Source organism: Camelus ferus, chromosome 9, assembly GCF_009834535.1.
Source record: "Camelus ferus isolate YT-003-E chromosome 9, BCGSAC_Cfer_1.0, whole genome shotgun sequence".
NCBI classification, from domain to species: Eukaryota; Metazoa; Chordata; class Mammalia; order Artiodactyla; family Camelidae; genus Camelus; species Camelus ferus.
The window spans coordinates 19,493,989-19,509,021 of NC_045704.1; the positions used below are offsets into that span (position 1 = coordinate 19,493,989).

The following is a 15,033-nucleotide window of genomic DNA, read 5'->3' on the forward strand; positions in this document are numbered from 1 at the left end:
CGGGTCCCACCCCAGGGATGCCCTTTGAGCACAGTCAGTCCCACCGTGGGAATCTAAAAAAGTCACACCTGCGGGTGGACTCCCCCTTCTCTCCCCAGAGATTCCCTGTCTCTGTGCACAACCCACACAGCAGCTGGAGGAGGGGGTCCTGCCTGCCCATCTCTGGAGGTAACCATGGTTTACAGTTTGCTCTGCTTCCTTCTTAACCTTTTCCTATGATTTAAAAACATCCATGTGTAAACACTCAGAAAACAGGAGCTTTTATTGAGGAGTGGGTAGGAGAATTATGTTTTTATATAACTGGAATCATGCTAATAAATTGTTCTGTAACTTATCATTTTTTTTAACTTAAAATACATCTTGCCATGTAGCCTCTTCATTCAAATATTTTTTGAGCACTACTACACGTCAGACACCAGTCTAGCTCGATATCTCAAATGCTGGGTTCCTGTGGAACTAATGCTACAATGAACCTCATGCTGTTAACTAGGACCCAACTTCTCAGCCCAGTAAGGCGAATCAACCAGTAAAACTTTTTAATAAAATTCCAATGCCATTTCAAGTAAGAGCTCTTTCATGGGAAAATTAATGGTCTTGAAGTGTAAGTCAATACATCCTTATCTAAGGTTGAATTAGCAGTATTAAGGGGTAGGACTTTTGACCACAGCTGAATGAGGAGACTGGCAAACTCTCACCCCCTCAAAGCACAACACTAACAAAAACAACCATTTTAGTACTCTGGAAATTGACCAAAAGCATGCAACAAATCAAGTATCACTTATGCTTGAAAAACTGCCAAACTTCAGGGAAGAGACATTTTGACCTGGGGCTCTTCTTATCCCCTTGCCCAGCTCAATGAACAAGGAAGTTCTGCTGCAGTGGATCCTCTGGGGCGGCGTCAGCATTTCAATACATGTTCACTGAGAGTTTCAGAAGGAGAGGGAAAGGGGCAGGAGAAAGGTTTGAAGAAATAATGGCTGAAAACCCCCCAAACTGGACCAAAAAAACACATTCATCTGCACATCTAAGAAGCTCAATAAATCGCCACTTGGATAAATACAGACATTCACACCCAGAAAAATAGGTGAAAGTCAAACCATTAAGATAAAAACCCTGAAAGCACCAAGAGAAAAAGGATTCATCACATACAGAGGTGTCAATACAATTGACTGCTGACTGGTCATTTGAAATGATGGAATGGAATATTTCCAAAGCGCTGAGAGAGAGAGAGGAAAAAAAATCGCCAACCAAGAATTCTATATCCAGCAAAAACTATCCTTCACAAACGAGGGCGAAATAAAGACGTTTCCAGGTAAACAGAGACTGAGAGAATTTGGTGCTAGCATATCTGCCTAATATATAATAAAGTAAGTCCTCAGGCTGAAAGGAAATCACTACAGATAGTGACCTGAATCCATATGGAGAAATGAAGGGTTTGAGATGGTAAATTTGTGGCTTAGAATAAAAGACTCTACGGATCTATGTTTTCTTATTTCTCCTCTAACTTTCTTAAAGTTAAACATAAGTCCGTATAAGGCAATAATACCAACACTACATTGTTGGGTTTATAATGTATATGGATGGAATACATATGACAAAAATAGCACAATGGAGGGGAAAGGGTATGGGGCTATATTAGACAAAAGTTTCTGTATTCTATTGGAATTAAGTTTGTATTAGTCTGAAATACACTGATAGATGCATGCTATAAAAACTAAAAAAAAAAAAAAATAAAGAGGGATCCAGATGGTACACCAAAATACATTTAACACAAAAGGCCGCAGTAAGGAAAGAACAAGGGAGCAAGAAAGACAGTAAACATACAGAAAACAAAGAACAAAACTGGCAGCTGAAAATCCAATCATTATCAAGAACTTCATTAAACATGAATGTTGAAACACCACAACTGCAAACTGTCAGAAGGGATTAGAAAAAGTAAGCTCTGACTGACTTATATATTATACTTTTTGATAATTTAGCAACATTTATCAATGGGGCCATGGTTGTGCACTGGCTGGTGGCATGTCCAGGGAGTCAGGGAGCATGTAATACTGGGATTGGACTCTGCCTGGGGTGGTCAGGAGGGCTTCCCCAAGGAGGCAATGGCGTCTGAGCTGAGAACTGGAGGGTGAGGAGCCTCAATCTAACATGTGACCTCCCAGAAATCCAAGCCAAGGAAAAGCCTGCACACGTACATGCAGGTACATGGAGGGGGTCACTGCAACACTGTGTGTAATCAAGAAAAGTTGGGCATGGCCTGAATGTCTTTTAAAAGGGGATTAACAGATTGTTCGAAGCACATCCACAATATGGAAAACTACACAGCCAGTACAAAGGATGAAGTTGATTCCTGTTTATGGATGAGAAAGGATGTATGAGTTACAGTAAGTGGAAACAAGGCCTAGTGAAGAGCACACACTTTTTTTTGTAAACCTTCATAATTGTGTGACTACTGGACTTTTTTGGGGGGTGGGGGGGCTGTCTTTTCTACAGAAAGGAAATGTACAGTTTTTTTTTTTCCAACTGTGGCTTATGAAATCAATTTAATGGATCTTGACCACTATTAAAAGGAAAAAAAAAAAAGAAATAGACTAGAATTAAAAAACCTCAGTGTACCCCATGTAAGGTAATAGTAAGTGGTTTGTGAAACTATATTCCGGATGTCCATGCTGGGTTGTAATGTAAAAGGCTTTTCCTGTTTTGGGTAATGGTCAAAATGTTTGAAAGACCTGGGCTGGTCGCAGACTGAGAGCAGTCTCTGGGGGAGTGTACACTGACTACCTCTGCAGGTAGTAACGGTGCGGAAATGAGACCATGTAAATGGCACGGGGTAGAAAGGAAGTGCCACCTGACACTTCAGTCTCCTTTCCCCACCCCTTTTTCTTCAACAGACGGTTTGCTGTACACAAGCACGTGTGCACATCCTCCCAACCTTCCTTTATAACATACACGGCAGCCTCCCCCGAGCTTGTTCTGCACCTGGCTTTGACCGTCACAAGACACTCTGTCCATATCTCCATGTCAGCCCACATGGCCCCTCTCCCTTCAATGGCTGCAGGGGGCCCACTCTCTGAATATGTTCTAACTGATTTTAACCCTAACTTTTACTTTCTGCAGTACATATTTCTCTACCTCGTCATCTGGTATGTTCAACTTTTGTGAGCTGAAAAAAACAAGAGATGATTAAAAAAAAAAAAAGTTAAAGGATGAACAACTTCCGTCTCTGCATCTGCTAGCTGACCCAGTCCCCTGCTTCTCCTGGGACAGGTTCACCCCCTCCTCAGGCCTGTGCAGGCACTGGGTGCCATCCTATCCCCTCACCCTATATATGAAGGCTGATTTGACTCACCCGTTGCTTGAGGAAGGTGACCTAGAACCCAGCCCTGGGGGCATATCCTCACTGGCTGATGCCACTTGTCTGGGATGGGTCTGCAGTAGGTCTGAGATCTCCTTCTGGCCAGTGAGACGCTGGGTGTGTGAGTGTGGATTATCTGCTTTGTGACTCGGGGGAAGATTTTGTCACTAGAAAACTAACAAAGACCACTTGCAGAAAGCACCACCGCTTCTTCCACTGGACGCCGCGACTTCCTGCCCTGCTGGAAACCTTGAGGCCTGGGCTCCAGCTCTTCCCCCGTCGTGGCCTTTACCTTCTCTGTGACTGAACCAGGACTCCAGGCCCCTGGATTCACAAACTGCTACCCTGCTGCTATTTCTCCAATATTCTGATGCCAACCTGCCTTCGGGAAATTGTGGAAACGGGCAAATCATGGCCTGTTGTTATTTCCTCTCTGCTTGGGGTCAAGGTACGTGCACTTACGGGCGGCCCCGAGCGCCTGGGTTCTGTCTTTGTGGCAGGGACTTGGGGCTGTGGGGCTGCTTGTGAGGGGTCCCTTGGTCTGCAGTAAAGCTCTGGTGATATTTCTCACTTGTGATCAAAAAACCCCCAAAAACAAAAAAGAAAAAACCAAAACAACAACAACAAACCCCAGCGACGATCTGGTTGAATGACAGCCACTTGGAGACTGTGAGGGGAGCCAGTCTTTAGGCCGATGGAGGCAGAACAGAGAAAAGGAAAGAACCTGGGTCCTCGAGTCAATAAATTACCCAGTCGTGGGGCCCTCCCTAACTTGGGACTTCTCCTTCTGAGAGATAACAGACTTCCTCCAATTGAGCTGGGATTTCCTGCTACTTGTAGTCAAAGGCGTTCCCACGACTGTGCCGTCATTAGCCTCTCCAAGCCTCAGGAATGGATGGTGTCTGCACACAGTAGGACAACAAAGAACTCTTCCCTTGAATGTGCTGTGCATCTCAACCCACCCCAGCTGAGGCGGGCGCCCGTCCCACATGCCCCAGGGACCACAGGCTGTGCCAGGTGCTGTATACAGGATGTTTTTACCCCACCTACCAGTCAACACACACACTTCCCTTCTGCAGCACCGGTGTGGCCAGGTGCCCTCCCTGGGCCTCAGCTTCGACTTGAAAAGCGAGGCAGCACCACGCAGTGGATGAGAACGTGGGCCGTGCTGCTCATCTGACCCAGGTTCCAACCCAGCTCGACTGATGCCCTGTGATCTTCGCTTGAGTCCCTTCCCCTCAAGGAGCCTGTTTCTTCCTCTGAGAAACGAGGCAATGACAGCACCTGCCTCACGAGATCACACACGCGAAGTGCTCAGCACAGGCCCAGGCACCAGGGATGTGCTCCCAGAGCTACAGGTGTAAAGAGACATGGTGTGTCCAGGGGCTAAAAGCCCAGGCCAGGCCCAGCCAGGACTCGGATGCAGCATTCTTCTCTGCACCGCACCGCACCGCACCTGCACCCCGAGAGGCTGTGCACTCATTGTACTGTATCTAGGAGAGCGTTTAAGATTTTGCTGGAGGAAAAGGTTCTGTGGCTTATAAAAAAAGCTGAAAAACCCCAGGTGGGATGGAGAAATCATACAGAAGCAGAGGCATGTGTGACGCCCTGGGTTTGTCCAGCCCTGGGACTCTGAAGGGAGGCCAATGGTGGCCCAGAGTCGGCAACAGGCACAAAGGGAGCTGTGCCCCTGCCTTCAGAAGGAAGGGCAGTGGCACAGCAGGTGACGCTGGTGACCACACGGAGCCTGTGAACATGGCCAGGCCCTGCTCTAAGCATCTCACAGGCAGCACTGCATTTAGATGTCCCAGCGACCCTACGAGGCAGGAACTACCACCATCCCCAAGTTTCAGGTGGGGAAGCTGAGGCCCAGAGAAATTAAATAACTTGCTCCAAATGATGCAGCTGGTAGGGGATGGAGCCAGGATACAAACACGGGCAATCTGGCTCAGGAGACACTGCATTTAACCACTGACCTGTGCTCTCATGACAACGGTAGTCACGGTAAACACACAGCACGTGAGAATAGAGCCTAGCAGCAGCTGATGGGTCTGGGCCAGCCGTGCCGCGGGCCTCGTGCTAATCACTTCAACACCGGTGTGGGTTCGGCCTTGCAGAGAACACAGAGCCTGTCATCACCCCCATTTTCTGGATGAGGAAATCGAGCCTCGGAGGAAGCGAGGAGCCTGATGGAAATCACAGTTGACTAGTGGTTGAGATTGGAAACAGCACTGCTCACCCAGACCACCCCAGGGGCGCCCTGTGGGGCCTTAACCGCTGGACTAATCCTGCCCTCTCTCCCGGGGCACTGGCATGGGCTCGAGAGTCGAGTCAGTCCCTGCACATGGCTGGAATGACCAGGCTCCGGTGCCTGAACGTTCCAGCCTGCGGCCCGGGAGGGAAAACGGCAGGTCTTCAGAAAGTGGAAGCAGAGGATGTGAGGCAAAAACTCCTGGCTCCAAACTGATGCAGAATCCAACCACCGCTTGCTGCCTCCACCAACCACTGTCCACCTGTATCCCCACAGCGGCTGCCTCCTGCCCTCAGCCCCAAATACAGTCAGACGGGGGCCTCCGATCACAGCCCTCTTCTGCTCAGGACTCTCTGGGGCTCTGCCTGATTCCAGGTAAGAGTCAGAGTCCTCCCCTGGGTCCTCCCCAAGGCCCCACACCCCCTGCTCCCAGGCTCTGCCCTCAGCTCCTCCCGCTTTCCCTCCTCTTCCGGCCACGAGGGAGGGGTTCCTCAAACACCAGAACATTTCCACCTCAGGGTCTTTGCACTACTCTCCCCGCTCCTCAAATCCCTGAATGGTCCCCTCCCTCCCGTGAGTTCCTGGAGATGCCTGCCTGGGTTCCTGTTCTGAAGCTGACTGTGACTCTCTGAGTAGGCCTTGGTTGTGTGACCCCAGCTTCCCAGCTGACACAGGCAGGGTGGGCCCCTCACATCACATCTCAGGGCTGTGCCCCCAGAAGGGAGTCCTGGAGACCAGAGCAGTCTGGGGAAGCACCCTACCTGCTCGGGAACGCCCGGTGGTGTCGGCTCCACGTACAGCCGAGAGTCTCTCACTGCCCCTAACCTGCTCTGACAAATTGCCCTGGAAGCCCAGGACGCTCCAGAGCGCATGCTGCCCTGAGAGAGGGCGGGGGGCAGGAGGCGGCCCGCCTGGGGTCATCGGGCCCACCACGGGGCCCAGAGCAGGCACTGGCGCCGGGCACTGTGCCTGGAAGCCAGGCTCCCATGACGCACGTCTGCGGGGAGTCTGTGAAGTCACTGAAATCACTGCTGGGCACAAGCTGCTGCAGGCTGCGGGGCTTCCCCGGCGAGGCCGCAACGTGAGGAGGGAGCAGGCGGGGCTCCCTGGTCGGGCCCAGCAGGGCCCATCCCTTTCCTGGCAGGCCTCGAATTTTGCTGGGAAACTCAATCCCCTCCGAAACAGTCCACTTTCCCTCTAGTCGCCCACAGTGGTCTTCTTAAAACCTAAGTCAGATTACGTGCTCCCATGGCTCCCATGTCCCTCAGAATCAAATCCCAGCATTTGACCATGGTCTGTAAGGCCCCAAGAGCCGCGCCCATGTCTACTTTGCAAATCAGAACTCCTGCCACCCTCTCCTTTTCTCCATCTGCCCACGGGAGCATTTCCAGAGCACTGCAAATGAGTTTACCTTCAGGGCCTTGGCATTTGCTATTTCCTCTGCCTGGATCACTCCCATGCTTCCTGCAAAATATCACCTCCTCCGAAAAGCCTTCCTTCTATCTCTTTGGGTTTTGTCCCCAGACCTTATTTCCGCCTGGCATACTAATAGTACACGGTTGCTCAATTGTCTTTCTGCCTTGCTGTCTCTTCAGGAGACTGTCAGCACCACAAGGGAGGGACTTGACTTTGTTCCCTGCTGTATCGCCATGCTTGGAACAGTGCCTGGCACACAGTGGGTGCTTTAGTGTCAGTGAACATACAAACAACATTCCTCTGAGGCCTGCCCAGCTCTGCTCTCATCTTCTCTCTCAAGAATCTCCACGCTCCTTGTCTGCAGCAATCTCCTGACACCAAGTAGTTGGCCCGACGAGCAGAAGGCATGCCGTCTGAGACTGTGTCTCCCTCCCTGCTTCTGTCCTGTCGGTGCCACATGCTGACATGTCTGCAGTTGCTCTGTCTTCTGGTCCAGGCCCCCTTCCCTCTCACTCACATTTCGGCCTCAGACTCATCACTGAGACGCTTCCAATCCTGCCTCCAGCACCATCTTTCAAAACACACACCTGCCTGCATTATCCTCTCTGCTGAAACCTTTCCTTGCTGCCTATAGCTCTTAGGATCAAATCCAGACTCTAATGTGGCTGGCAGGGCCTTGCGTGGTCTGGCCCCGGCCAACCTCCCCAACCACCTCAATTTCTACACTTAAGCCAAGGAGCCTGTATTCAGTGACCTGATAGCACCCACCCTCCTCCCCATCTCAGGGCCTTTGCATATGCTATTCCCACTCATGAGGACACCCTCCCCATATGTCATCTTTCCTTTCTCCCTTAAAAAAAAACAACTGTAACATAGCCCACATAGAGCAAAGTACACAAAACATGTATAATTTAACAAATAGTTACAAAGCAAATACCCACATAACTGCATCCTAGGTCAAGAATATATCATTAGTCTCCTGAAACCACTTCACCTGCTCCCTCCTCCTTATCCCTCTCATCCTTGGCAGAAATGACTCCTCCTTAGGGGAAAACTCTCCCACAGGCTAGATTAGATACCCCCTCCAGATCCCTACCACATCCACTCTCAGATCCCAGTGGGTCTTCCTGCAGGCTTTCCCCGAGCATAATTCATTACTTTTGTAATTATTTGCTTGCTGTCTCCCCTGGTGCCCTATCAGAGCCAGGATAGCCGGAGCCCAGTCTGCAGCAGAGGGCTGAGCACACAGCAGGGGTAGGCGCTTGCTGCCGGGATGAACACAAAGTGCTGCGCTACAGAGTGCAGGAGGGAGACGCAGAGCAGCTGGGGGGCCCTTGTGCCTGCCCTGGGCAGCAGGTCATCATTCCAGCTTGGTCCCAGGGAAGGGACTGATGACAGCAGATGCAGAAGGTGGCTGGGCTGCCAGGAACAAGAGGCAGTGAAGCCAGTGGCAGGCAGAGGCATATGTGGGGCCCTTGGGCGCAGGTGCTCAGTGACCACCTGGAAATTTGCACCTATTGGGATGGGAAGGTTGTGGGAGGACCCGCAGGTGAGGTGGGACTTACACATCTTCCCTGTCTGGAACACTCTGTCTTCCTAGTTCCCAGGAGCTTGGCCTCTTTTCTTCAGGACAGCCTCTCCTACACTGGGTCAGGCCCCTCCTTTGGGCTCCCACATCCGGAGTGCATCCCTCACCCTGGCCCTGGCCGCTGTGAGCTATCACTGTCTGGGGACAGGCTGGTCTCCTCCACTGACGCTGAGTCCTGAGAGGGGAGGCCTGGTGCTATCTCAGGCACCATAGTGTCCCCATCACTGCTTGTAAGGTCTGGTCCAGGAGAGATACTCTGACTTACTTAGTCTGAGGCAAGACTTCATCTTTTCTATAATGCCCACCCAACCCTACCCCCTGCCCAAGATTCTAATACAGCCAGGCTTGAGATTCACTGTCAGGTACTGTTCTAAGGCCCCTGCAAACATGAGCTCATTTAACCCTCACCAAACCCATGAGGTAGGTATGTGATTTAGCTCCCATTCCACAGATGAGGAAACTGAGGCCCAAAGAGGTTCAGTCATTTGCCCGAGGCCACAGAGCCAAGACAAGACAGAGAGAGGGTTTAAACCCCAGTGGGCTGACTCTGGAGTACACACTCTCTCGTTTGCCATGAATCAGATTCTTTAAATCAACTTACTTAATTTTCCTTGACTTGTCCAAGGCAATATCTGTAAAATCAGGGGAAGGGCTGATAACACTCTTCTTAATATCCATTTAAGATAAAACATTTTCCTCCGTGTACCACCCAAATCACCTCGAGCACCCCATTTTGGGAAATGCTGTTCCACACTAAAGCCTGGTTGCCTAGGAGAAAACTTCAGGAAGCAGCTTTAATGAGTAGATAAGAATGATTTGCAATTAGCATCAATTGTCTGTATGCAAATTAAAGCTCCCAACCGCAGGGCCCTCTTTTGTAGCGGTTCCTCTCCCATTTTATTTCCTTCATTTCTGGGTTCAGCAAATCCTTCTCTCAGACACAGGGTGATTTTATTCCACCCCTCTCTGCCCCAGACACAGTCTACACCCCAGTACCGCTGCCTTTATATCCAGATTTCAAAACCCTCTAGCTACTCATATCCTCATTACTATCACGGGCCTGTGCCCAGCACAGGGGCTACCACAGCAGAGACCTGGGACGCCGTGGCCCCGAGGACTCTCTCAGCACCAAGTCCCTCTCAGTGGGTGTACTTTGACATTTGTCTCAGTGATGACCTGATTCTAGTCTGTCACACTCAATTGATGGTGAGTGAGGTGAGGGCTGGGGGCTTCATCTGAATTTGCTCACTCTTTCTCCTCAGCTCCCAGCACAGTGCCCAGGACCTAACAAGTCTCCAAGAAATAGCAGCAAGTGAAATGAATGGATAAATAAATGAATGAAGAAGCTGTTCAAAAGAGTCCATGAGTTCAAATGATTAAGAATGATCTGAGAGGGGAGGGAATAGCTCATACTCAGCATACACAAGGTCCTGGGTTCAATCCCCAGTACCTCCTCTAAAAATAAACAGATTAGTAAACCTAACTACCCTCCCCCCTCCAAAACAAAAACAAAAACAAAAACAAAAAAACCCAAAACGATCTGTCTAGGGAGGCGGGCAGAGACAAAAACTCAACTCACTGGGATGCTCTCTCTCTACCCTCACCTTCCCCAGGCTCCCTGACTCCAGGACAGGGCCAGGGTGGGTCTCATTTATGGTGGTTTCCAAGTCTGTCATCGCATAGGCAGCCCCTTGGTCTCAGAATCTAGTTATACTTTAAACTCTCTAACTCTTACAGTAGCTAAACTCCAGGACCCTTAGGCTTCTGCATATTTTTCCTTTCCAACCAACACTTGTCTCCTGATCAGATACTGGCTTTTGAGCGGCGAGCGGCCGAACTGGACTTTGGTAATGAGGGGACCACTGCCAGATCTTGAGATTGTTGAAGGAGGTAGCGAGCAGCATCCAAACATTCTCAACAGACTGGACTAGATCAAAGTGCTTCCCACACAGTCAGGCTAAGAATCACTAGGGAATTCTTCCTTCACCTTTTTTTTTAAAACCGTTATTTCTGTACAAAGACCCAGGACTCAGGTCCACCGTGTGTGGTGGTCAAGGAGGTCTGAGACCACTGCCCAGGTGCACGTGTCTTGTGCAGGTATGGGGGCTGGTCAAGGTGTCAGGAAGTTGAAGGAGATAAAGACCCTAACGGGGGGTCCTGGACACGGGCTGGCCCCTGCTCAGCTATGGTCAGGGAAGGGAAGGGAAAGAACAGGAAGGGAAGGGAAGGGATGCGGCGGCCCTTGGACCAGGCTGAGCCCTGTGACGGCAGAATGACTTTTCCAGGAGGCAGTTCATGGCTTTCATTAGATTCTCAAAGTGCATGTGGTCCAGACTCCAGGTTGTTGGCTAGACCATGCCTGCTCATTCTCACTTTTTTCCCCGTCTGCCTCTCTACCAGTGGTTCTCAGAGTGTGGTCCCAGGACCAGCAGCATCAGCATCCACGGGGAACTTTGTAAAAATGCATATTCTCAGGCCCCACTCAGGAGGTCAGGGGAATCTGTGTTGAAGAGCCCTCCAGGGGACTGTCCGGGGACCACGCTGCCCTTCACTGTGGGGGCTGGAAGGCTAAACAGTGCTCTCCCAGACTTCCCTGTAGCTGAGATGGCCCTGTGACATTGCCTGCTGAGGGGGATCTGGGAAAGCTTTTGCTTTCTCCATAGACGGGGAGCTACACAGATGTTACAATCCTTCCCCTGTTCTCTGCCCCTATGCCTCCCGGGGACACCACAGCCACCTGGAGACCAGGAAGTCACAGTCAGTATGAGGAGGATGATGGAGCTGGAAGACAGAGGGTGCTAGGCCTTGAGGCCCTCCCTGAGCTGCTGCTGCACAAGCCCGGCTCTGCCCTCTCTGGACGTCTCCTCTGGGGACTGTTAAACCTCCATTTGTTTAAGCCACTGTGGGTCGGGTTTCCTATTACTGCCAGCCAAATGTTCTCCTAACAAAAATAGTCTATGACTCCCAGAAAGCATAAAAACTACTGGTCTCAGCAGGGAGGAAAGGAAAGAGAGACTGAGGGTCAGAGTGAACCAGAGAGAGGTCCATGAGCCCCCCAGTTCTGTAAGCAAACTAATATGTAAGCATGTTCCTGGGGAGGGGAACTCCACAGTCAGGACTGTGGGGATGTGGAAGGTGGTCAGAACCCCCTGAAGGACCTGGACTAGATGCAGTGCCTTACCTGGGCTGCCTTGGTGGGTCACGGCTGCCCCCAGCCAGGCCTGTAGGGGTGCTGGAGCCTGAAGAGTACAGCTTCGGTCGGTAGCCCTTGTTCTGGCCAGTGACTGCAGGGGCAGGTGAGACCTCCCGTCGCCGGTCTGCATGGTGGGACCTCCCGGTAGCCTCGTGCCCACCCCCACAGAGGCCTATACTTCCAGGGGGCTTGTGTGGCTTGGCCGGCCGAGGTGTCTTGGCCAAGGACATGCAGCTGGGGCTGGAGGTGTAGAGGGTGGTGTCAATGCCACTGTCACTGGAGCCACCCTTGGAGAGAGGGTCTTGCTCTGGCTCCAGGGGGTCTAGGGGGTCGAACCATCGATCGTCGCTGTGGCTGCTGGATGCATTGCTGGAGAGGGTATTGCTGCTGGAATGACTGGAGTACTGAGGCTCTCCCTGGAAGGCAAAAGAGGTGTGTCATTCCTAGACTCCAAGGTGGGGCTGGTAAACCTTCCCCTCTGGGACCTCCCCACACTGTGAACCTTGGCTCCCCCACTCACTGGCCTTGTTACCTTGGGCAAGTGAATCAACTTCCCTGTACCTCAGTTTCTACACTTGTAAAATGGGTTAAGAATAACCCTGCCCCATGGGGTTGCTCAGAGGGATAAATGACACTACGTATGTGACGTGCTGCCCACAGCTTAAGCTCAACACGTCTGAAACTGAGCTCCTGGCCTTCCTTCCTGAATCCGCCTCCTCCACCTCATAATGGCACCTCTGTCCTTTCAGCTGCCCCACCTGAAAGCCGTGGAGCCACTCTCGACCCTGCTTTGGTTCTCACACCCATGTCTAGTCCAACAGTAAATCTTGTTGCATCTTCAAAACAGATCCAAACCTGCCACTTTCCCTCTCTCCACGGCTCCACGCTGTCCTGTCCACCACTGCTTCTGGCTGGACCATGGAGAGGCCTCCTCCCTGGTCTCCCAGCTCCTATTCCTGTCCCCCTAACCCCCACCCCCAGTTTGTTCCCTACATGCAGCCAGAGACAGGCTGTGAACATCTGCTTCAGTTCCTATCCCTTCCTGCTCAGAATCCTCCTCACTCAAGGGAAGAGCAAGAGTCCTCACCACGGTCCCTGAGGCCCCATATGATCTGGTCCCAGGTTCCGGTCTCTAACTTCATCTCCCCTCTCCATTTTGATGGCTCTGCTCCAGCCACACTGGCCTCCTGCGGCTCCTTGAGCCTGCCAGGCACTGCCCCCTCGGGGCCTTTGCACCTGCTGTTCTCTCTGCCTGCAGTGCTCTTCCCTCAGGTATTTTCATGGATTGCCCCTTTCTTCCAAGGTTTTGCTGAAAGGTCACCTCCTCAAAGGCCTTCTCTGACCACCTCATCCTAAAGCAGCCGTGCTGGACACTCTTTTCCCTTAACTGTACTTTGTTCTCCTTTCACGGCAAGAATCGGTTCTCGGCATTACATTACGAATCTGTTGCGCTGCTTACTGCTTGTTGCCCCCATCGGGATGTCAGCGTTCTGCCCTCTTCATCACTGTGGTCAGGGCCTGGCACGTTGCAAGTGCTCATCAAACACTCACTGAATGAATGGATGTGAAGAGACTGCCAAGTGCTCACCCAGACTGTCTCCTTCTCCTGGGTACATGGGACTACATTTCCCAGCTCCCTTTGCAGGGAGACGTGGCCAATGCAATAGAAGGGGAAGTGAATTACGCCATTTCCAGGTCTGGGCTACAAAAACGTCCTCTGTTCCTCCAATCCACACCTCATCCACTGGAAAGTGGCAGGGACCCAGCAGAGGGCTTGGGCCCTGAGGGACAGTGGAGCAACAAGAGGGAGGGAGCCTGGGTTCCTGAATCACCATGTGGAAAGCTGCTCACAGAATACCCACAGTGAATTGTTACATGAGAGGAAAAGAAAATTCTGGTGTGTGAGGTCACTGAGATCTGGGGACTGTCTGTTATAGCAGTTAACCTATTGCCATAAACTGAATAGTCCGTGTTCCCCCAAATTCATACGCTGAATCCCAATGTGATGGTATTAGGAGGTGGGGCCTCTGGGAGGTGGTTAGGTTATGAGGTAGAGCCCTCATGAATGTGATTATAAAACCCCTATTTATAGTTACCTATTTATCTTATGTATGTTTATATATTCCTCTTGAATGGGGTTATAAAATCCATGTTATTTATTTTCTTGTAAAAGACCGCAGAGAGCTCCCTTCACGCATAAGGTGAGGGGAAAGCTATCAACCAGGAAGTGGGTCCTCACCAGACAATGAAGTCTGCCTGAGCCCTGATCTTGGACTCCCCAGCCTCCAGAATCATGAGAAATAAATTTCTGTGGTTTATAAGCCACACAGTCTATGGCATTTTTGTTCTGGCAGCCAGAGCTGGTGAAGACACCTACCATGACTGACGCAATAATGAGGAGACCGGCTAGGAGGGGTGGCTGGCGGGGCTGCAGCCAGGCTGAGCGCCTGGCTGGGTCTAACTGCTGGAGTAGGGGTGCCAGAGGTGGAGGAGGGGCTCACGTGTGGTGTTCCGAGGCCCCACCCAGGGGAAGCAGCCCAGCTCCTGCAGCCCTGGCTCCCGGGGTTGGGAGGCGGGGCCCACACTCACTTTGGAATGCCTGTTGGGGGAATCTTTGCCTGCTGCGTCCTGCCTGGAGGCGTGCTTGCTTCCGCTGCTTCCTGCTATGGCCGAGAGCCGGGCCTGGGCGGGCACGTGCCACAAAGGCTCTGTAGGAAGACGGGAGACACACCAGGTGGTTAGAGGTGACTCAGGCCCTGGCCCAAGTCCACCCAAAGACTCTGGCCCTAAATGTGGTTCCTCGGTCTCACCCTTCTTCCAGCTTCTCTGCTCAGCTCACACAGCCCGTGACCCCACCAGCTCACGTCCTGGGGTATAACAACACTCGGAATGTTTACTGAGCACTTACTGCGTGCCAGGTACCACTCTAGTGCTTTCCGTGGGTTAACTTAGTGAAGCCTTACAACAGTCCTCCATCCTCAAAGGAGGCTGAGCACATTTTCATCCTTGCTGGCCATCTGGATTTTCTATTTGTAAACTACTTGTTCGTATTTTTTACACACTTTTTATGGGATTGACTGTCTTTTATCTTATTGGTGGACAGGATCCTTTATATATACCAGGTAGCACTCCTTTGTTGATTAAACGTGCACAACTTTTTTTGTTAAATGAAAATAGAATCATAACAGACATCATCTGACAACTTGATTTCTCATTTTACAAATAAATAT

At 51.1% G+C, this 15,033-nt stretch overlaps 1 protein-coding gene across 5 annotated transcripts in view; it reads right to left on the reverse strand.

The window, feature by feature from the left end:
- The window catches only part of SIPA1L3 (signal induced proliferation associated 1 like 3), a 214,779-nt gene that overhangs the window by 24,012 nt on the left and 175,734 nt on the right, over nucleotides 1-15,033 (reverse strand). For all 5 annotated transcript variants that reach the window (XR_004322355.1, XM_032486153.1, XM_032486155.1 and 2 more), the window contains exons 14-15: nucleotides 14,393-14,511; nucleotides 11,792-12,219 (exon numbers count right to left, since the gene is read on the reverse strand). Coding sequence is in view for 4 of the 5 variants with exons in the window: in XM_032486153.1 (XP_032342044.1) it covers nucleotides 11,792-12,219; nucleotides 14,393-14,511 (547 nt within the window). In the remaining variant the exon portion in view is untranslated. The remainder of the gene's footprint in view (nucleotides 1-11,791; nucleotides 12,220-14,392; nucleotides 14,512-15,033) is intronic.